Source organism: Neodiprion virginianus, chromosome 6, assembly GCF_021901495.1.
Source record: "Neodiprion virginianus isolate iyNeoVirg1 chromosome 6, iyNeoVirg1.1, whole genome shotgun sequence".
Taxonomy (NCBI): domain Eukaryota; kingdom Metazoa; phylum Arthropoda; class Insecta; order Hymenoptera; family Diprionidae; genus Neodiprion; species Neodiprion virginianus.
In genome coordinates, this window is record NC_060882.1 from 5,625,680 (window position 1) to 5,647,733 (window position 22,054).

Here is a 22,054-nt window from a genome sequence, read left to right on the forward strand (position 1 = left end):
GATTCCGGGGAGTTTAAACTTCGCTTTACGCCCTCTGAACACTGAGTTCAGGATTCGAGATTTGGCTTGACGTGAAATGTAAACAGTCAACGGTAAAGGCTCGCTAATGTTAACTGTCCTCACGAGTTAACCCTTCGAGTTACACGTTATTGTGTGATGTGTATAATAAGATTCTTTTGTTTTTTGGAGTCGCTGATTACAAATATGAAATCAGGTTAAAAAAAAATCAAGACGGTGGATCCAATATTGTGGACGAAAATTTCAAACGTGATCGAATACGGTCAAAAAACTCTATGCAAAGGTCTTCGGAGTCGCTGATTGGATTCGCCGTACTGAATTTTCAAACTCTGATTTCAGATTCTTAATCGACGACTCCGAAAACTTATAATTTATGTAAAACATGTATAACTGTGAAGGGGTAACTTTCTCGAAAATGAATTATTCCTTCAATTTTCACGATTTTTTCAATCAATTTGTTTCTAACAATAATAATTTACGTTATAACGCAACAATTACTCTCGAGAATTGAAAACCTATTAGTATACTATCGCAAATGTTAAAAATAGAAACAAAAATGTTTTCACAGTTCTCTAAACATGCGAAAAATGGATGTAAAATAGGTGGTAAGAATACTTACCACTCTGACTCGAAGGGTTGAGGAGCGTCGCCGCAGCACGAGTTCCGGCCCAGCTTGACATGTAATTCCACGCACAGCTGAGGGATCCTTGCGGCTAGCGGTGTTTACAATTTCCTCATCATTCACGGGCATTGAGGTGATCCAATTGCGCGACAAAGCGTCGGATCCGGCGGCACAGGGGCGGCAATAAAGCGGCAATGAATCGCGACGATCGCTTCGATTCAATTCGTGAATCCCAAGTGCCGGGGCAGCGCAAACGCACGAAAGACTCTAGAGTCCGGAGTCTAGGGTCTGAGCCAAGGCAGCCGGATCGGCGCGCTAGAGCGACCTAATGGGATGAAAAAAGGCGGAAAGGAGAAAAAAAAGGAACGAACTGACGTGGATCTCGACTCGGCGAGTGACGTCGAGTGCCGCGCGTGCATTCGTTCGTTCTTTCGTTTGTCACCCGGTGATTGACGGCAGTGACAAATAAGCCCTTTGTACAGGGACTCTGGCTGCCGCTCCCTTCGTCCCTGTTCCTGCCATTCTCGCACACATACCTGCACTTTCGGTTCCTGCGCGTGGTCCAGCTTTCCCTAATTGTCCGCATGCCCGTATTTATATCGACGCGTAGAGAGGGACGCGGTTCGGTTCGTTAAACAGCTACGCAAAGTATAGTGTCAAAACACTCGAAGACTCCCCGGATCGTCTCAAGTGATTTCGAGTTGTGGTAAAAGTCTCTTCGATTCCTGTAACCGATAATACACGTGGTTTCAATGATTATTCTATTCGAAATTGAATAGGTTGAAATTACCGTAAGTGCAGTGGGCATCCGTTATTTAGTGGCGTGACGCGAAATACATGAACATATCAAATAAATTAAAAGAAAAAAAAAAAAAAAACTGAAATTTGACAATTCTATATTTTTGCTTCTTTGCTTCGACCCAATTTCCATGCAGTTTGTATTTCTATGAAATGGACATTCGCGTTTTTCGAAATCCGGTATTGGGACTCTTCTGTTCTCTAATCCTTATACACTATTAGCTACGCCCATGAATTTACTCCCATCGAGTTATATAATTCTGACAAAAGGTGCGTTGTACAGAAACATCGAGGCACGAGTAGCGGCATAAAAAATATCTAGAACCTAGGAATAATTCGAATTCGATTTTCCGTACCGCACTCACAGCACGAGCCGGATGTTGCGGATACCGAGAGGGTGAAAACGTGGCCGGGGTTCAGGGCTGTCGAGTCGCATCAACGCCGTGGGCCGGTGACACCGCGACGCCTCGGCGTCGGGTCGTCGGGGCGCCGGGACGCCAGGACAGCGTCGTCAAGGAGCCCTCGAGAGCCGCGACGCAGGCGGAGCCGAAGGATAACGCGGCTTGCCGTCTCTCCTGACCAATTTTAGATGTAATCCAGAGCTTGTCTGACTCCCGGACACCTGGGGGGTCAATCACGTGACGCTGCAGAATCCTGACCGCGGAGACTGCGCCTAGGAAAAATAAGGAAAAAGGATTAGAAGGAAATAATAGGACGAGGAGAGGACGGACCGGGGAAGATGAAACTTTTCAAACTATCAGACGCGGAAATAAGGAGCCGAAGGAACGCGGAAGCGCTTAGCTCTCGAGCTTTTGGAATTATTTCCTACGTAGAACCGCGTCTCGCGATTCGTGTGAATTACCGATCAGAGACGCGGCTGTGCACGAGCAGCAGCTTCGCGCGGTGAATGCTCACCTAACGAAAAGTACTTTGGAAGTGGAAAGATTTGATCCCTTAATGCCGGAGTGACAATTTCTCTTCGTTTTTTTTTTCTTCAATTTTTCATCAGATCTTGATTAAATCTGTGCACAGAAAAGAAACATTCGCAGATTGGAAAGATTGTCTCTCCTTTTTTCTTTCGTCTCGAAAATCTAAAACCCTGTAGCAATTAGTCGGTTATGATTCTTGTGGAAGAAGAAAAAAATATATTTTTGCAATCGTTTGAATATTGAATAAAAATACTGTAAAATTTAAGTCTACAAAACGTTAAATTTTATACTCTGGGATGCAGTTTGCCTCACTCATATTTTACACGTCAGTTCCAATTCCGTAATAACAAATAAAGTTAAGAATAAACTCACCGACCGAAAACAAATTTTTCTCCGAAAACCGCGAAATTGTCGAAACGCGTAGTATCTGTACATATAACAGGTATACTAAGTAAATTGCCTCGAAACCGGGAAAACTCTTTTCCACCGATATTAAAACGTACCAACACACAACGGCACCTGGCGAAGGGTTTTATTACCTTGGTACATACGCAATTTGCAATATACACGGAGTGACGCGAGAAGATTTGAGCCGCAGGCCGTCGCAGTCTGCCGTAGAGTGTGAGATGTACGCTGTGAGAATATGCATTGGCTTGAAAATCCCCGCAAGTCCCCGACGTACTGCGACAGGAAATGCAGTGTATCCGTAAAAGTCCCCTGGTGCGGTTCGACGGCTGCAATATGTGCCTGCGAATAAAGCGAAAGAGTCACCGAATCCCCCCCAGCAAAGCGAGAATAACGTGTTTCTTTTTAATTACCATACGCGTTGCGTTTCATCCACGCGTGCTAATGCCCGTAATAAACCCCAGGAGACGTTTATCAATCGGCAAACATCGTCCCAAGGTTGGCGTCTCAGCGAATAAGGCTGAGTGCCTGCGGGGCATGTAACGATTTCAACTTTCCACCAATTTTTTAAAAAAATTTTTTATTTTCTCAACAATAATAAAATAATAATAAAATTATGTATAATGAAATTAGATCTAATCCTCATTTTTTATCCTCTCCCGCTCCGCTACAGGTATCGTCTATCAACAGAGTGCTGAGGAACCTAGCTGCCCAGAAGGAACAGACCCAGCAACACCAGCAGCAGCAGCAGAGCGTCGGCGTCGGCGTTGGCGTGGGAGCCGGAAGTCCCGCCGAAAGCGTCTACGACAAGCTCAGGCTACTAAACGGCCAGGCGACCGGCTGGCCGAGACCTAATCCTTGGTAAGTAGTCACGGTACCGGTAGCGTCAGACGGGCGAAACAGCTTTGAACGGTTCGCACAGTTCTACGTTGATTGATCGGCATATGCAATTATAGCAACTATTTAAAGATTATCAAATCGTTTCCGATTTGTCATTCAAACTTTACGAAGTAATTATTTTCCACGGTCTTTTTTTCTCCACAATGCAAATGTCCAGTAATTGTTTCCGAAGTAATCGAGTGCGCTAAGAAAAAAAAAAAAAAATATTTAGACCTCGCGATCTTCAAGTCCATCGATTTCAGGTACCCTTCCGGTCCCGGGAGTCCGTTTCCGTCCTTGCAGCCGAGCCTGAGTCCAAGTCACTGTTCAGCGCTGCCGCCAGACACGGCGGACATTCTGCACGCGAAAAAGGGTGAGTGCGGATTATACAAATCATTTTGCGGATAGAACGGATTGATTTCAATTGAACAATGACCGAAGGTGCAAGGGGTATAACGTGCTGCACGATTCGTCGGGTGAAAAGTGTGGAATAATTTCTACTACGCGTGGGTGTGCGTGCCGTGTAGTCGGGCGCGTGCACATGGCGGAGCTTTTGGAATATAATTGTAATTTGGTGGGCACGGCGACCGCGTTTCCCCAGTTTCCCGTTCCCTTTGCCGGTGCTGGGGCACATCAAACGCGGAACTCCTTTGGGGGGAATTTTTTTCCCCCTCCTCCTTTCTCTCTCTCTCTCTCTCTCTCTCTCTCTCTCTCTCTCTCTCTCTCTCTCTCTATCCCGCAGCAACGAACCGGGGGAGGGGGGGTCTGTCACGGACAGTGGCGGTGGTTATTAACGCGCGGTTAGCCACCGCGCTTCATCCCCACGCGTTCAGAACCAGAGAGGCCGAACGCAATCCCGAAAATCGTGGTCAAAATTAATACTGGAATCGAGGTGATAACGCGCGATAAATTCGTGCCCCCGTATAAACAGTGGCGATTTGACCCGAAGAATTTTTTTTTTTTGTTTTTGCGTTATCGCGAATTCTAGTGCAAATGTTCAGAGCTTGATGTTCGAAACGACGTTAGGTAAATAATACAGAGTTTAGCGATGCGGAGAAAAGCCCTGCGCGTAGATTCGAATGAAACTTCCGCCCGTCTGCATCCGACGAGGGAATATCGCCTGGAGGTTGAGGGGGCGAGTAAAGTGGTATGGGGGCAATCAAATATGGCAACAGTTTCGACCGCTCAGAAGCACGTGAGCCCTCGGGGGGGGATTTATCAGCGGTGTTTGAGATCGGGTGCGGCGGCGCGGTGAGCGGGATCGTTTTATAGGATAACCAGAAGCCGGTGTTCCGCAGCTTTGCCGTAGGAGTTTGTGAATTCGGGGTGGGTGGCGTACCCGTTGCACACTCGGAAAGCTCGAGTGCCCGGGGCGTCGAGTCGTCGTCGCCGTCGTCGTCGTTGTTGTTTCGGGGTCAAAGAAACCCCGGCGAAACAGATTATCCCGCAATCATAGCCGCGGCTACACCGATAACTTTGAACATTCGATTGCCCTTTCACGTTGGCGAACTGCATCGCAACGCTGCATCGCAATCTTCGCTTCTATTTTATTAATCCCAGCTGGTATCGCAGAGACGGAAGGCACCGGCCTTAACCGGAGTGCAGGAACTGGACCGAGAAGACGAAGCAGAAGAAGAAGAATAATATGGCTGACAATGGAGGCGCGTTGTCGGAGGGTGCAGCGGGAACAGCGAAATTTTTCTCGGCCTGCGGAGGAGAAAGGGGAGAGTTTCCGTTGTGCGATCATAACGGCGAACGCGAGGCGTACTTTTTCGTACCTACATCAACGAGATGTGCTCAACTATTGTTTTCCACCTTCGAGACTCCGGCGGAAAGTCTGTGCAGCAACGACGAAAAATAAAACAAAAAGAAACTTATTCCTAGGTCGCGGAAGCCGGAGTCTCGATGACGCGGTGGACGCATCCGGTCGACTTCTCATCATTCCCGCGAACGTTCGTCTGTCGATACGAACACGCGGCTTCAGCCTCGGATAAGAATGGAAACAAAAGACTGACGCCCTTGTTCGTAAACACCGACACGTCCTGCCTGTTCCGACTGCTGTTTTAATTATTTCTGATGAAAATGCGACGGGAGATCTCGCGGAAGGGTCGTCGATGACGGTTTCAGTCTACGTGCAACGATACGCGACGATGGATTTTTTCAACGGTTTCACTCGACTCTCGATCGATGATACCTATATACCTACTGGTTTTTCGATGTTAATCTCAATGGAGAATCGAAATTTCCGAGACATTCGATGAAAGCGATGGACAGTCACGGAATTCGAACCTCTGCAATAAGTGCGAAGCCAAAGAACGCCAGCGAAACTTGTACGTATAAGCCGGGGAATAAATTATCGAGTCGATTGTTCGACGCATACCGGATCTATGAATTAGCCGCGCTTCAAGAACGCGTTGACAAACCAGACAGACGTGTGCGGAGGTGAAGGTGGGCGCGGAGATCTTATCGGTATACATACTCGATAGAGTCCGGTTGTGGACACAGACGCTGTGATAAAAACGTATAACCTCATAGACAAAGAGAAGGCGAAGCGAATCGACGGAGCGAGGGCCCGACTGGCCCAACTGGCCGGAGGTAGAACGGACCCCCGACTAGCGGTGGGTAACCCGAGACGTGGCGGTAGGTCGGAAGATTGAGGCCCGAGATAAATGTTAACGCGCGACGATCGCCGAGTGACGGGGTGACCGACGATGACGACGACGACGAGTGACGCGAACCGACGGCCCACCGACCCGCGAATCAGGGGAGAAACGGAGAACATCGAACGGGGACCGGGGAAAAAATTGAAGAAAAAATAAAAGGAACCAAGAAAAAGATATCGAAGAACGGCGAGCCGAGAGGAACAAGATCCACTCGATCGATGCGTCGTGGGAGCCGGCCGAGCGTCGTCCGATAAACTGGAACTGCTCGCCGAGGGTTGTGCGGGTATTATTTTACACCTCTGCGTCGTCGGCGAAAGAATTAACCTCCTGTGACGATCGGAGAGTCGAATAAGGATCAAGCCGCGTGAGAGACGAAGATCCGAGTTATATCGTTGGTGTAAACAGTTCCTTTACGCGTTACACGATAAGTTCGCACTGCGTAACTCGCAGGATCGATGAATCAGTCGTGCGATTAGATTGTCGAGGAGGGGACTCGAGCAAGCCTCTCGGCATCTCTTATGACGTTTGCAAGGCAGGCGCGGTGTGGATCGAAGATTCGATCGGCGAATATGGCAGCGAATATGCATCCTCGCGTGTGGAACGAGCGGATAGGCAAAGAATAATGGCGGAAAAAGCGTCGAGTCATTGTCAATGAAACCTTGAACCTTCGTTCGGATGTCTAAAGCGTTACGCGCACAGTAAAGGTACGCGTGACTAGCTACTCTCGAAGCTGATTGTGAGTTACGGTGTTTGACAGGCTTACATACTATTAGAAGTAATTCCGTGGGTGTGATGCGTATCGATTGGCATTACCAAGCGAATAAGCAGCCCGTTCACCCTTCGCCCTGCAGCGGTAAATCGCAGGGCGACGGGGACGGGGATAAGTATGAGAAAAGACACCGCACCCTAAACCTGCGGCGAAACTCTTTGTCGCGTATCGCCCCACAGCGTCGCAAAACAGCTATCCGTTATAGGTAAGCGGAATGATCCGTGATAGGTGGAACGTCGAAGCGGAAGCAAAACGCCTCGAGGACGCGAGGCGTCGTATTTTTATACATATATACACGCATACATAATATTCATACGCGAACGGATCAGCAAAGCGGAACGAATTTGAAAAAAAAAAGAAATAACATCATTGCTTTTGCCACTCGGTGAATTTAATTGAAACTACAAAGGTGGAAAGCTGCGAAACGGGCCGCGCCGAATGCGGTCGCATTCTTGGCCGCACATTGAACACAACGTGATGGTTTTAAAGAGCCGGATTATTCCGACCCGCCCCCGACATCCACCCATTCCCGTGAATCCCTCCGCCGGGAGTGCCGAATGCCAAATCCCTCATTGGCGGTTTTCCCGAATTTCAGCCTCAAATAAACGCCCGCGGTGCCAGACTCTGATGCTGACCGCAAAGCGCGAACGCCGAGCTTTGAAGTTTGCGTTGCGCGTTTTGTTTCCTCGGATTTCCCGAATTCGTTGAAATTTCTCCACCACGCACGCCCTGCAGGAATTCGACTTGTGTACGTTCCGTTTGTACGCACGGCCTATCGCGGCGGTCTTCAACTCCGTTCGAGAAAATTAACCGACCGAGATTTCTCCTGCTGTCGGAGAAAACTTTTCACTTGTTTGACAAGAATAGTGGGCATTTTTGTTTTTTTACAAAGTTACTTAACGCCGTAGAATGATTTACAAAATGTTACTTGCTTATTTTGACGCGTCGATAATCCTATCTCTAGTGAAATAATGAGATCTAGTAAAATCAGCGCGACCAAATCATTGGTACAGGTAAAAACTTGATTCCGAGGTTTTTCATAACACGTCGAAATTTTTGTAAAAATCAAATGACACTAGCCTCAGTTTTTTGACGAGTCTGCTACGCAGATCTGATCTTGCAATTGCAACGAAATCCTTCGACTCGTGTTAATACCAAACTTTTTCGTAGAAACTACTAAAATACTTCTGTTTCAGGCGTAAAATAATTCAGGTAATTATTACATCGATCTCTTAAACTCACTCATGACGGCGTTGCTTTGTCCGTCAAAACCGAACATTTTAGTGAACTAACGACGAGTAAAAACACATTTGAAAAAAATACTGATTTTCGGAACGCTCTGTGAGGACTGTAAAAGTTTAGTACACTGTCCGGAATTGCGAATACCGTAACTTTCGTCAAATCCCTCTCAAGTTTCCTCCTCGGGCTTTTGACTGCAACAACCCTCCACCGCATCAACGCAAGTATATTTCTCACGCGACGTAATTCCCGAAGAGACCCTTGCACACCTACCAAAGTCGTAGGTATGCATGTAGATGTATAAAAAGGACTCCCACGATCGGATCGTTGATTAAGACGGTACGAGCGGAGCTCTGTTGGCCTGCGAAACTCATTGTTCGACTTTGGCGAGCGTATATTGTATTCTCCGTACACACGGATGCGACTGCGTATAGTTGCACGCGTATGATATCGACGAGTTATTTGCGCGTACGACGTGTAGGTAGGCATGCGATTGTGCTCCGCGTATAACAGGCGGCACACAGAGTCGTCCGTTCGCCCCGTGGATGCGAATAAGGCCCGATGGCTTCTGCCTTCGCTCGACGGGCTACAACAGAGCTTGAGCAAGGAAGGGGTAAAGAGGGCAAATTGAGAACAAAAGGCTACCGTGAAAGCAGGTGCCTCGCCAAAGGCAGAGTTCGACGTATGCGTCAGCGGGAGGCCCCCAATCACACCGACAACAGCAAAGACTCGCTAGCGAGGGCATCGAGCAGCTTCCGGAATTCGATCCTCTTCCGATCCTTCCTCTCCCGGTCTCCTTGAACTTGAACACTCGCGAACAAGTTCGGAAAACCTGCACTGGATCAGACGAATAATGCGTGTAATCGTGAAAACTTGAGCCTGATACGGGAAAGAAGTTCCTTGAAAAAGCGCGAAGACTTGACTTGAACCAGAAACCACTCGAACCCTTCGCTGGAAGCTTCGAAAGCCCTTGCTGAGGTGTGTGAGTGCGTTATACCTGTAAACGGAGTTTGAAACGGCGGTGACTTTGGCCGCGGGATAACTTCTCGGCTCTCTGTGTGCGTCGACGCTTTTCCCACACACCGCGGGGACTCCCGCTATTTTCTTAATCTCAGAGCCAGCCCCTTTCGGAGAGGAGACAAACGAGGCAAACAACCGAAAACAACAGGAGATCGCGTCCCCGTTCCTGCTCCAGGGGTCCTCCAGCCTGCAGGATTGACTCCTGCCGCACCGACTCTCAACGCTCCTGACGCCGAGCCGCGGCGACAGATGTCGAATCGAGGGAAAGATCGTTGCACTGTTCGTTTTTTCTCTTTTATTTATTTTTCTCGTCGCTGCGAAAGAGCTCCGGTATTACCGCATTTGCGTATTGCTGGGGTACAGAGAATGGGGAATTACTTTTCCGCCTGCACGTTTTCAATTTCTTATAATTACACACGGATTGGAATCTGAAAAATTAATCGATTCACTTCGGAGCGTATCATGTAAATTTTCATACTTTTCCTCCTGTGCGGTGTGATATTCGTTCAAGTTCGAAAAATACTCATACGCGACGTATAAATTTCAATTTACGAATCGACCGCTCGAATCGTTATCGCGTTTATTCCCGATACTTACTATGCACGTTAAAAACTCCGTCGTAGCCAATTATAGTATAAAAACCATCGAAGGGCGGTATTTTCAATACGACGAGAAAACAGAAGAGTGAAAAAACGTTGTGTTTACGGATTATGCACAGTCGAGAGGATAAAAATGAAATTTGATTTCGTTTAATACGATATTATGTATAGGCGCAGAAAGAAGGATCGATATACCCGTATTATACCTACAGACAGATTATACTCTTTATCCAGGATAGATATAAGTGATGCGAAGTAAGTGGGGTGGGAGATATTTTGTTGAAATTATTAATTAAATTGATGCGAAAAAATATAGTCGCTATCTGCTGCCCTCTGCGGAAGCTAACTTCCGGAAAAAATTAATATCCTCAGGGATATGGTGCGGCAGGAGTTTCAGTCGCGAGAGTGATGGAGAGAGAAGGAGAGAAAATGGAAGAGGTGATTGTAAAAGTCTGCTTCTGGCTTTGCATCTAGAGCTCAGGGTATGAATTTTGAAATTTAACTATCTGTTACAGCAGCTAGAAATTTGTTATACATTTCCTTCGAGTGCACTGAAATAATCAGCTTTGAGATTTTTACCGTAAAACAAGAAAAAAAACAACAAAAAACACCTATTTTACTTCGATATTTTTTTATCAACGGATTACAGAGTCAAGATGACCGAATCCGAAAGTATTGAAAACAAGCAGAAAAACCAACTTTTTCGCGATACTCTTCATCACGGTGAAAAAGAAAGAGTTTGTCGGTCTGTCCGACAAAATCGATATGAATTGGCAGCCAAATGAAGTTTTGAGAGAAAAATTGGAAAAGAAAAATAATTATATCTGAACTGGGAAAAATATAATTGTTTATTTAAAAAAAAAATAATAAGGAAGAAAAATATATGTTCGTCGATAAAACGTTGGACATAAATTTATTTCCGGTAAAATCAGAAGTTCAAATTAAACAGGACATGGCAATTTTTCACGCCCATCATTTGATTGTAAAATCCTGTAAGTTTCAAATTTTGTCATAGAGCCGTTTCCGAGATAATCGCGAGAGTTTGCCGAACAGACCGAAGTTGTACTAAATATCAATTTTTCGGATTCTAGAGGTTCGAAAATGTTGAAATTTGTATAAATTAGAAAAAGTGATTCTCGACCGAAACCGATACCCTTCCCCGTACCACCGAAGGTGACGAAAAGTAGAAAATGAATTACAGCCACGTGACTGTAATAAATAAATACTTGTTCAGGTTTAGATCGAAGAAAAGAAATGTAAAAATTTGGCAAATTATCGTTCGACGAAATCGCTGTATCGAATAAATTGCGGGGATACAGGTTCCTTTTTTTCTTTTGTGAGCTCGAGCATCTCGCTGTTACTGATTTAAACGGGGATGTAAGGGGGTATAAGGATGAGGCCGGGAGGGAGGAAGGTTAGGAGGCAACTTATGAAACGCCTGCGAATCCTCGCTGCCTTCGCGCCGGATGAGCGCGATATTAAATTTCTGGAATTTTGCGGTGCGGTAGCCGCGCGCGCGCGTCTACGTGCCAGCGGGTCCCCCTTTCGACCCCCGAAGGAACCCTGCGGGTTCCCTATATGTCTACACGTACCCGGGCACATATATTTCTACATATGTATAAGCCTGCGCCATGCGTCCGTACCTTGAGAGCATGTAAAAGGACGCCATCGCTCCGTTGTTCCGCACGCGACTCTACCAAGCTGCCGAGGAAAAATTTGTCAAAACTCGGCCTATAGGCGAAGCTTTCGGGAGTTTGGATACCGGGAATTTATGTACGAGGGTCTGTTGCGATTTAAAAAACCATTACGTTGTTTTTTACATTTATTGTACCCTTTCATTTTGCTTTTTATTTCTCATAAGTTATACGAAGTTATAGACATATGTTTATATATATACACGTGTGTATATATGTATATTGGGGATATTTTATAAGATTTTCATTTAAGTAAGACATATATTCGAGATTACGGATACACGGATAAGAGGATATAATATAAGAGAGAAGAGCGCGGCGAGGTAACGGAGTGAACGTTTGCTTTTTTTAAACAATTTTTAAACTGTCGAGTCGCCGATAAGTTCGTGAAGTGTATAGTGCAGGTTTTGAGGCCGAGCGTCGGAAGACAGCGAGCGGTATGAAAACCGGTAATTTTTACCGTATTCACGGGGATTCTGCGTCGATAGATTCAAGTCGCTGCTCAAAGAGAAACAGAAACTGAAGAAACCGAGACTGACAAAATTCAAGTTACTTTCAGGGTGCGTTATAGCGTTCAAGACCATTGCAAAGTGAAATCTTAAGTACTAAAAATCGAACCAAGACATAAAGCTGTACCACCGAAAATTAAAAATTTCTTCGCATCGAAACTCGCGTAAATTGTAAAAAATCATCCCCTTGAGCATCGAAAAATTTGAGGAGGATGGGATTCAATTACCGTATTAGAAGCTGAGAAGATACCGAGTCTCGGGGTTCGGGGCTTTGTAGTTTGCGGAATATCTGGAGTCTCGGGAGAGTGGAACAACGGGCGAGGGTGCGCCGTAAGAGTACCGAAGAAGGGTGGCGGCGAGTGGAGGCGACGGTGCCGCCTCTTCCTGGAGCTCGATCTTCGCCGGTGCCGACGCCGAATCCGCCGCGGGTGAAACGGGGGTGTAGCGGAGGCTTGCGGGGGCGATTTGCAGCTCCTGGAGCGGCGAGTAGGAGTAGATCGGTCCCCGCAGGGGCTCGACGTTCTCGGCCTGAATCCTGGCGAAGTATTTCATCGCCTCGAGGTCCTGGCGGCTGACGTACTGGATGCGCTGCAGACGACCGTCGGGCAGAGCCACGTAGTACTGACCCTTCTGGCGATCCTGCTGCTGCGCCTCGACCTGCTGCTCGTCCAAGTCACCCTCCTCGTCCAGCTCGTTGACTGAGTTGACGGGCTCGACCTGACGGAAATCAGAAAAAAAAAACTTGACCTAAGACGCCGTTCTTCCTCCCGGTTTCACGGGTGATCATCGCTCATTTCGTGTTCTCAATCTTACATAATACGCGGTCGGTACTTCTCCGGTAACAACCGATGAAAAGAAAAAGACCGAGTCAGGCACCTGAAGCAAAATCGAGAAAAATAACTCACCTCGGAGTCTGTCTGCGGTGCTGAGGTCGTCGTGGCGTCTTCGATTTCGGTTGTGGTCGACGGTTCCTCCGTGGTCGTCGTCCATGGGGCACCGTATTCCTGGTCGGGACGCGGGGGCTGGAATTGTTCTTGGGGTTCGGGAGGGCCGTACTGAGTGTTGCGAGGTTGGGACACCGGGGCCAGGTATTGACGTTGCTGGTCCTGGTTCTGGGCGGCCGCGAATTGCTGCTGCTGTTGCTGCTGTTGTTGCTCTTGACGACTCTGGAACCGCGGCGAGTTTACCGGGAATCTCTGTTGCTGCTGATTTCCCTGCACCCTCGAACCCTGAGTGTCGTACTGCTGCTGCTGATCGGTGGAAATAGGACTTCCAAACGACTTCGGGGGCCCGTAAGAGTCCTCGAGCTGCCTCTGGGGTAGCTCGAAGGATGGACCAGCCGGCTTCCATCCCGAGGGTGGATACGGCGCGTCCGCCTCCGCTTGAGCCGGAGTTTCCACCTCTTGGCGGGCGAAGTAGTACCTCCTCTGCTGCTGATTCTGGCCACGATAAGCCGGGGGCTCGGCCACGGCCAGAGCCACCAAAACGCTCAGAACTACGAAAACCTGGAAGAAGATTTGGGGTGGATAGAGTGAGTGGTCGTGGAAGAACTACGGTGCTCTTCGATTCGAACGAGAGGGTAACTTCGGCGTGGATTTGGAAGGAAAACGGGAAGAGGGAATTGATCGAGAATGTAGACGCTTGGTGTACTACCTTCATGGTGCGCTGTGCCGGATTGTCGGAAACTGATACGAGCTGCCTTGTAGTGTTCGGGCAGAAGACTGATTTGTACGGCATCGTGTGTCGTTTTATACCCAACCGAGAGGCGCGCGATCTGCATCGTTAAACGGGCCGAGACGTACGCAGCGAGTCCTCCTTCGGGATGCCGGGCTCTCAACGATGACCAACCACACGCTGTCCGGTGACATTGGCCTCCTAAAGAGGCACGATATGCGACGACGATGAATCCCCAACGTTGGCCAACGCCGCGGCTAGTCGTCATCCTCCGTTCTCGATCTCATCTTTATTCATCGCATAAAGAGGGGAAAAAAAAGAATCATCGGTGCCAACAATAAACGATTGTGAATAATCATCGGGCGAAGGAGAAGCACCGATACAAACATTTGTGCAAAGGAGGAGGAATGGTACTGTTAGCGTCTTCGATTTTCCTTTTCGTGTGTTCTAAATACAGAAATGAGATAAGCTCGCCTTCGTAGTTCGCCTAACGAGGATATAAATGTTACACGTAAAACGAGTGCCGATTTTATCGGCGCGCTGCACGCGATTCAAATCCGATCCAACAGACTCGGTCTTCGGATTCGACTCACGTCCATCCTTGGCGCGTGACGCTTTGCACAAGTGAATATAATTCTGCTGGACTCAATCCACGCGGACAGCATCCAATGAAAGTGATCAAGGCGCACCGCGACATGACTATAGAAAAAACTCGGCCCTCGGGTTAACGAAATTTATTTGCGGGTCCGAAGATCAGCAATACCGATTGCTGATCAGGGCCGAATGACGGCCCTCAAAATTCAAGCAGATTCCTTTTGCCAATTTGGTATGTGCGATGATATAGCTTTCTTGATCACGTCGCATCGGTGTCGCGTTTATTGCAATAACTCGCCACTCACATACAGAGTATCTTCTTTTTTCGATATACTCATTTTGTTACGCACAGTTATTTTTTCTCTAGTCATAATTGGGATGAACACTGGATCTGGGATGAAAATTATCGAATCAACCTTCTTACAGTTTCCTACAAGAGAGTACTACAGTGGAACAGTTATCCATCCATGCTTCGGTTACAAGTAGAATTTTCAAAATTAGCCTGTGTGGTTTGAAAAAATATCCTCTCAAGGAAAAATGCACGTGAAAAGTGAACAACGAACGTGACTTAAGACCTGCAAAAAGTTCAAACTTATGAAGGTCAAAGGAAAGAAAATTTTCAACTCCTAATTATTCGGTACGACAAATTTTCGAGCAATATTCTGTCGCTTGAATATAATAAATCCTTGGTAAAATTTTCGCAAAATACCTGCAAGACCGTGATATTGTACATTTAAGTTGGCGTTGTCTGCCGCACGTACATATCGACATAATATACGCACATAATACGTTAGTAGGAATTGTGGCGAAACCTGGGGATCGAGTCGAGAGTGAGAGAGTGAGAGACTGAGAGAGAGAAAGAGAGGGTGAAGGAAGGGGAGAAGGGGGGCGAGATACCGCGCGTACAAGCGCTGCAAAGCAAATTACTCACAGTTAAACGACTCCATTTCAATATCGGGTCCTGCCAGGGACAAAAGAAGGGTGAGATGCCTCTCCCTTCTGTCGCAGGCATCGCCGAGCCCGAGTAGCTGCTGGCTGCTGGCTGCTGGCTGCTGGTTGCTCGAACCCACGGGATACGGCCCTGCAGTTCGCACCGCGTTGCCTGCACGCACGTATACAGGATACCCACCAATCTCGATTCCGACAACAATCCCTCTGCAGAGCGCGTGTGCGCGTCAACACCCTACAAAGTCATCCGACGGGACCGGGTTCCAACTTCGGCAAAACATCGCGTAGATACTGCGAGTCATTCGCAGAACACCGACGATCGCTTTATTCAAGGGAACCGTCGTCGTGAGTTCACTTTGACGAAACGGAAAAATCATCGAGACTTTACGAGCCTAGGAACTTATAACGGTGACAGTCGTTTTCCTGCCTAACTGTAATTTACTGATTTTTGTCGTGCCGATGCCAAACCGAGTGTGACAATGCTTGGATCTTGATTCCGATACCTGATTTCTTACTTCTCGTGATTCGAGGGATTGTAACGTTGCACCAAATAAATATTACGACAAGGATTACCGAAGCTGCATTTCCTAAATTATGAAACGTCGATCTACCCCGATCCAACTCCGTATAACCGGAGATGGTAGAAACGGTATTTGTTCACAAAAATTCCAGATCACGCTGAAGGATAACTGCAGTTTCGAAGCGTTCAAATTTCGTAGATCAGCATCGTCGCCGGCATATAACAGGTATGCATGCGCGGGCGCGTGGAGTTGGAAAGAGAGAAGAACGCAGAGAGTCAAGCCTGTCTTGGTATAATTGAATACCCAGAGGTATGTTTTGCGCCCGGGGGGCTCTTGTGCGGGTTCTCCGCTCCGGGCTTCGCACCCCATGCCTGCCTAGTGGCGTCTACAAACCGGATTAATTGTCTATGAAGGGGGAAGGAGGGAGGGGGGTGGGGGCAGCGGGCGGTTGGGGGCAGCTTGGACAACAGAAAGGACAATGAACTACATTCCTCGATTCGCTTGGCGATTAACCCTGAAACGTGTAACGTACCGCGCGCGGGTAGCTTGCATATAAATGTGGAAAAAACCGAGCCTATGTGACAGAGCAACAGTTACGTAATTTACGAGGTGAGGAAGAGACGATCGGCATTCAGCAGCCACTCGCTGGTACATGAATAATCGACAATTACAGGCCTCGTGCAGAGCCTTGCGCAAGTGAATTTATACGTATTATATGGTCGATTCGTCGAGTGGAAAACATCGGGTGTAACGACTACCATTGAGCAACGACGCTCGAGACTATCGCTGGTATTGTTTTCCAATTTCTTTTCCAAGGCCCTTCGCTCCGCCGGGGGGAAAAGGGCGCGGACTTGAAGACATGTTTGAAACGTTGAACGTAGCCCAGAAACAACAACGCGCGTGACAAAACTGCAAAGAAATCGGTCAGAAACGTGTAAACGTTAAAGATCGAAAGCGTTGTACGCACATACTTATAAGTATAGAGAGTGCACGCTCACGCTGTAATGTAGCCGCAATGAAATTATCATCCCGTTTCGCCCAAGGACCACCCCTGGCAGCTCGGCTTTCCCGCGGGATAAACGGGGCCAACAAACTGTTTAACAACTAGTTGCTCCTGCGGACTCCCCGAGGACTTGTTCAGCGCTAGGTATATATCTACCTCGCCGCGAGTTCAACAGCGGCAAACTAGCCGAGCTCTCCCACCCCTGCACGTATAAACCGCATGTACGAATGTCTGCCGCGATATAGAGAGTCCGGCCTAATAGCTGCGGGAACGGAGTCTGCGTGCACGGAGTACCAACTCCCTAAGGACTTTACGTCGGGGAGAGTCTGGCGCGTGGGAAATACCGCGTAAGAGGGTGCAAATTTGTGTACGAGTAAAAGACAACATGGCGCTGAGCGGACTCGTCTCGCATATTTGCAGGTGAATTTTGGCTGCGAGAAGGAATACGCGGTTGAATTTAACGATCCAACGTATTCCTCTCGTGTGAACAAACGGTGTGGGTGCAGGGTACGTGTGTAAGGGTTGAGGGATGACGATGCAGGAGAAAAGTTAGCTTGGGTATTTCCCACCCCCGCGCAGGCAGTCAATGTTTGCCAGTTTAACCAACCGTGAGCGTGGCTGCCAAGTTTGCTCGGGATATTAGCGCGCGTTGGCAGTCAGGTTCGACTTGAAACTTCTACTCCGGAGGAACTTTTCGAAACCTCTTTTCCCGCGCTTAATCACTCTTCAGAATAAAGTTCTCCCCTTTTCCCCTCTCGAAGAACCTGCACCAGCCTGCGGTCGAGGAACTTCCGTAAGGTTGCTAAAATTTTCTCGCCGACTGTTCTTTTTCCGTTTAAACGCGGATAAAACCGCGGCAAAGCCTCGATTAAAACGCGCGACGTACCCGCGTAACGCAACTTTCTTCTTCCGTTATGGATTCCTATCACAATATATCAGTTTTCAGACCTGCTTACGGCTTATATAATGTGCTCGTGCATATAGACGCTTGGATTATTCCGGGCACTTGACGCGCCGCCGGGTCGAAGGGAGCGACGGTATTCGGAGTATCAATAAACCATATTTTCCCTCCCCCGGAGCTTTCCCTCTCGTCTAACCTTCGCCGCAGCTATTACCGAAGATCGCTAATCGGGTTAGCGGAATAGGATGCTGCAGGAGCGAGAGAGACGGAGTTTAGTTTGACGAGTGGGAAGAGGAGGAGCCGCGGCTACGCGATACCCGGGATGGAAAAGGGAAAAGGGAGCCGACGCGGCCTGCGTATTGGAAACTCTATTAGAATCGCGGCGGCGAATACAGACGAGGAGCCGCTCCTGCTGGCTGTGCCGACATTGTACATGCACCTCTTTCGTACACGCGTGTATTCGCGTACGGAAAAGGTATATAGTATATAACATATACATATATACCGAAAGGGGGGTTATTACGTGATTCGTTTGTAACTCCCTTCGCCCCCGTTTTCCCAACGTGCGCGTTCCCCGGCTCCTCATCGCAAGGACTCCCAATCCTCTTTGCCAACAAACGCTCGAGCGAGTTTCGCGCTGCAAATCTACTTAGTCTCGAAACTCGATCAAATTTAGCCGTTACTATATCGGGACTCCTACCCCGCCGCTCCCCCGCCCCTTTCAGCGACGATTCTTAATGTGCCCGATTCAATTTTCACGAGGACAAGAAGAAGGATTGATAAATATCTATCGCGGGGACAGCGAGACGACGATGACGATGAGAAGCGCCGACGGAACACGGAGGCAACAAGTCGGAAAGTGCAGAGCGGTTTTGTAGCCGGCGTGTAGACTTAATTTCGCCTGCCTCTCGCCTCGACTTAACCGTTACATTAATAATGCGGTTGCAGCAAAGGGCGCGGGGCGGTGTTTCTCCGTCAGCTTTGCTGCATACATCCGCTAAATAACAAGACCTGCACACTTTACCTTTCTCGCCGATTCTACCAATTATTCACGGCTTCTCGAGCATCCGCGCACGCGATGTACTTTTCAACCGAACATTATTATTCAACAGCAGAATCTCCAACAACTTGTAGCACGAAGTTACAACGCGCAAGATGCAGGGATCCCGTTTCTCCTTTCAACTTCCACAATAGATGAGGATTGAGGACTGTGTGTAAAATGTACATTACAAAGCGGGGAGAGCCGGCGATCTAGATTTCGAGTGGTCTGAACGGACAATGCGCGGCGGAACACGCACAATGAAATCTAGAGACTCGAGCACCTATCTGTCGGATATTACGCATTATCAGATGAGATCTACGCTGCGGGAAAATCGAGCTCCGGGAACGGGATGACGGACACATCGCGATCGGTGCCTCGGTGAATTATCTACGTAGAATTTACTTACGCGTCAGTCTGTGTATATGTGTATATATTACATATATACGTAATATTACACATGCTGTATACATTTTACGTTACATTCAACCAGCATGTGTGTATAACAGAACTCGCGGCTTAATCCTGTTCAGCCCGACGCCTAATCCCTGGGGATAAATTTATATCAGATCTCCCCACCCTCGAATTTAAGATTACGAACAGCCCTCAGATGTATAGCGTAGACAGGTTCAGCTGCGGATTGTGCGATGCTCGCTCCTGACGCTATAATACATGCAAATTCGTGATTGTAATTGGTACGTCAGCCAGTCGTTGTTCAAACAATTAGACGCGATTACACGTACCTAGTATTATATAATTCATAGCTATTGTAGGAATTTCATGCTCATATAAGAAGCAGTAGCACGTTGAATTTATTTAAATAACGTACTTCGTATTATTTCCCACAATATCAATATATATCCGTGAATAAAAATGACAACGACGATACATAAATACCTCCAGATCCGGCGATATTTTGCCCCCCTAAGACGAGCCGACAGTGGGAGGGGGATGGGATGTCGCCTCGAATGAATGGCCGTTACTAACAGCTTGAATGGCCGCTCGGTGTCATCCGGGGTGTCTTCTGGTTGAGCTGGGAATTATAATTCGCCAGAGGGGCTTGCAGCGGCGCGGCGGCGCGCTCATTGTGCCACGGCTAATATCAATGGCCAAGGGTGTTGCAGCGGAACGTTGTCCTCGGCGACGGGCGCCTATCCCGTCTCCCGGATTCACGGATGCAGTCAGTTCTAGTCTCCCTCTCCGGGTGTAAAAAGCCAGGGAAAAATCCGCCGCATCCCCTAATGGCCGCCACCCCATTTAGCGGCGTGCAGCGCGAGGTAGACAGGCTATGTAGGTAGAGATGCGGGTAAGAACCCGTGTTACGGGCACACCTTGCGTCACGTGCATTATATCGCGCGCAACTCGCAATACAAACGCTCCAGCGTTATGCCGTATGCGGCGTGAAACTGGGAGACCCCCGGCTGACATCTGTATAATCATCGTTGCCCTTGCCCGAGCAGGACCGTTTTAGGGACGTTTTAGGGGCGTCGATTGTCGAAGAAAGCCCATCAGTCGCGGTGCGCGGGGTTCAATGTCGAGTGGTTCCGCTCCTCTGCCGATCACAAAAAGAGTCCTCGAACTGTTTATTAGTTTGCTGCGCTGACACTTGGAGTCCCCGAATTGCTGAAACTATTTTTTTACTCGTTTAATTTTTTTTTTTTTTTTTATTCCAATTTTTCCCCGCAAACAGTGCTCGAAAATAAAAAAAATTTGCACAGTTTAGTATCTACTTTGGACGCACGATGCGGTTTATAATTTGCCACGAATCGTTAGGGTTCGTTAAAAACGATTCCATTCCGTTGTCGTGCGTTCTTTTTGAAGCCCTGTAAGTGATCGTTGGATCATTTTATTTTTGAATATCGGTAGATTTAAATTTTCAAAACCCCGTTCAACGACGAGTTGACGTTTCAAACCTTGTGCCTAGTTTGGTGACAAGTTTGGGCTTCTGAAAAAGTTTGTCTGAAGTCAGGCATACCAGATCCAATAGAGGATGAATCCATCTGTGCACACATGTGTAATTTAAACGCGTTGACGTACCAACTGTAGGTAATATTCAACTTGGCGCGAGCGCTTAGAAACGGGAGAGCTGGGAATGGCGCACGAGAGGCACTCGATCTTATGCCGCACGACGTATTATGTCGGTTTACATAACGCATTGTGAACTTGATTGTGTTATATTATATTATAAAATCATCGAGGTATAAGAGTCGAGTGTCGGCGGCCACCTGCTAGGCCACGTATACGAGTGCCGTACGTCGTTGCAACGGAGTAAAAAGCTCCGAGGCACGCGTCCGCCGTACAACTGATACTCTTCCGGCGTGACATTATAGCTGAACACCGAAGTACGTATAGGCACGACAATTGAAACAGGGTTTCTTTGACGCGTCGCTGCCTCCGCACACACGTGCTCCGTGCGCATGAGAAGACTATAGGAAATCGTTCGAGCCGCAACAATGCGTAAAAATGGCATTATTATTCCCGTTCCGTTGTGCAATTGTTTCCTGGGCTACAATTGAAACAATGAAAATTCAAGTTTTAACGTTTAGTCAAGTCCCATTTCGCTTCGAACACAAATGCGATAGCTCAGCTTATACAGCCTTTCGAGCTATTGGACCGATTATACCAAGCGCGACGCTCACGAGACGCGAACTTTTCAATGCGCGGCTTCGATGATCTCGACGAGTTCGAGTTGCAAAGCTCCGACCAAACGGCCCTCGATACCAGCCGCGTGTGTCGCGCAATTGTCCTCGTCGCATTCGCGTGTAATCTGTAAAGAATAATCGCGTGTCGCGCGAACACGAAATTCGACTTCATTCGGTGCGTCTGCGCTTTCTATAAGTACAATTGTTCAGGGCTCTTCGGTATAAATGCTAACTTTGAAACGGTCTCTTCAAACGCTCGCTTTTCGCTCCGCCATCGCGACTCGCGGTCGAAGATCATGGACCGAAATCCAGCCTCTCTATTCCCACTCCAGCCGGTATCTCTCGCGCCGTTGGTCTCCGGAGGCATGACGGAAAACCTGATTCAGGCTCGACGGAATCTCTTCGCGTGCGCAAAATGGCCACTCGTATCTCTGAATCTGGCTATGCGTTTGTAAAATCTGGCATCTCGAATCGTAAGAGTTGAATTTTCCTCGTGGAATTATCGCGGCGAGTCAGTAGAAAACGACTCTCTCAAGTAACCGGATTCAAGATGTGTCCGAAACACGGCGAGAGACGACGAAAATTGCA

The 22,054-nt window shown here is 47.9% G+C and overlaps 2 protein-coding genes across 4 annotated transcripts in view; one reads left to right on the forward strand and one right to left on the reverse strand.

Annotated features, from left to right (window-relative positions):
- The window catches only part of LOC124307896 (paired box protein Pax-6-like), a 65,317-nt gene that overhangs the window by 36,076 nt on the left and 7,187 nt on the right, over positions 1-22,054 (forward strand). For all 3 annotated transcript variants that reach the window (XM_046770059.1, XM_046770060.1, XM_046770061.1), the window contains 2 exons: positions 3,446-3,633; positions 3,915-4,024. In XM_046770059.1, coding sequence (XP_046626015.1) covers positions 3,446-3,633; positions 3,915-4,024 — 298 coding nt within the window. The remainder of the gene's footprint in view (positions 1-3,445; positions 3,634-3,914; positions 4,025-22,054) is intronic.
- Positions 11,751-13,896, reverse strand: LOC124307897 (transcription factor SPT20 homolog). Its single transcript, XM_046770063.1, has 3 exons — positions 13,798-13,896; positions 13,050-13,649; positions 11,751-12,861 (listed from the first exon to the last, which is right to left on the reverse strand). The coding sequence occupies exons 1-3, from the start codon at positions 13,879-13,881 to the stop codon at positions 12,376-12,378; spliced, it is 1,170 nt and encodes a 389-aa protein (XP_046626019.1). The 5' UTR covers positions 13,882-13,896; the 3' UTR covers positions 11,751-12,375.

Bases quoted from the DNA above. Each gene is read 5' to 3' on its own strand.
- LOC124307897 (XM_046770063.1), bottom strand. From the start codon at position 13,881: ATGCCGTACAAATCAGTCTTCTGCCCGAACACTACAAGGCAGCTCGTA. The intron at 13,650-13,797 runs GTAGTACACCAA...ATCTTCTTCCAG, and splicing joins CGGCACAGCGCACCATGAAG to GTTTTCGTAGTTCTGAGCGT. The intron at 12,862-13,049 runs GTGAGTTATTTT...GATTTCCGTCAG, and splicing joins CACCGCAGACAGACTCCGAG to GTCGAGCCCGTCAACTCAGT.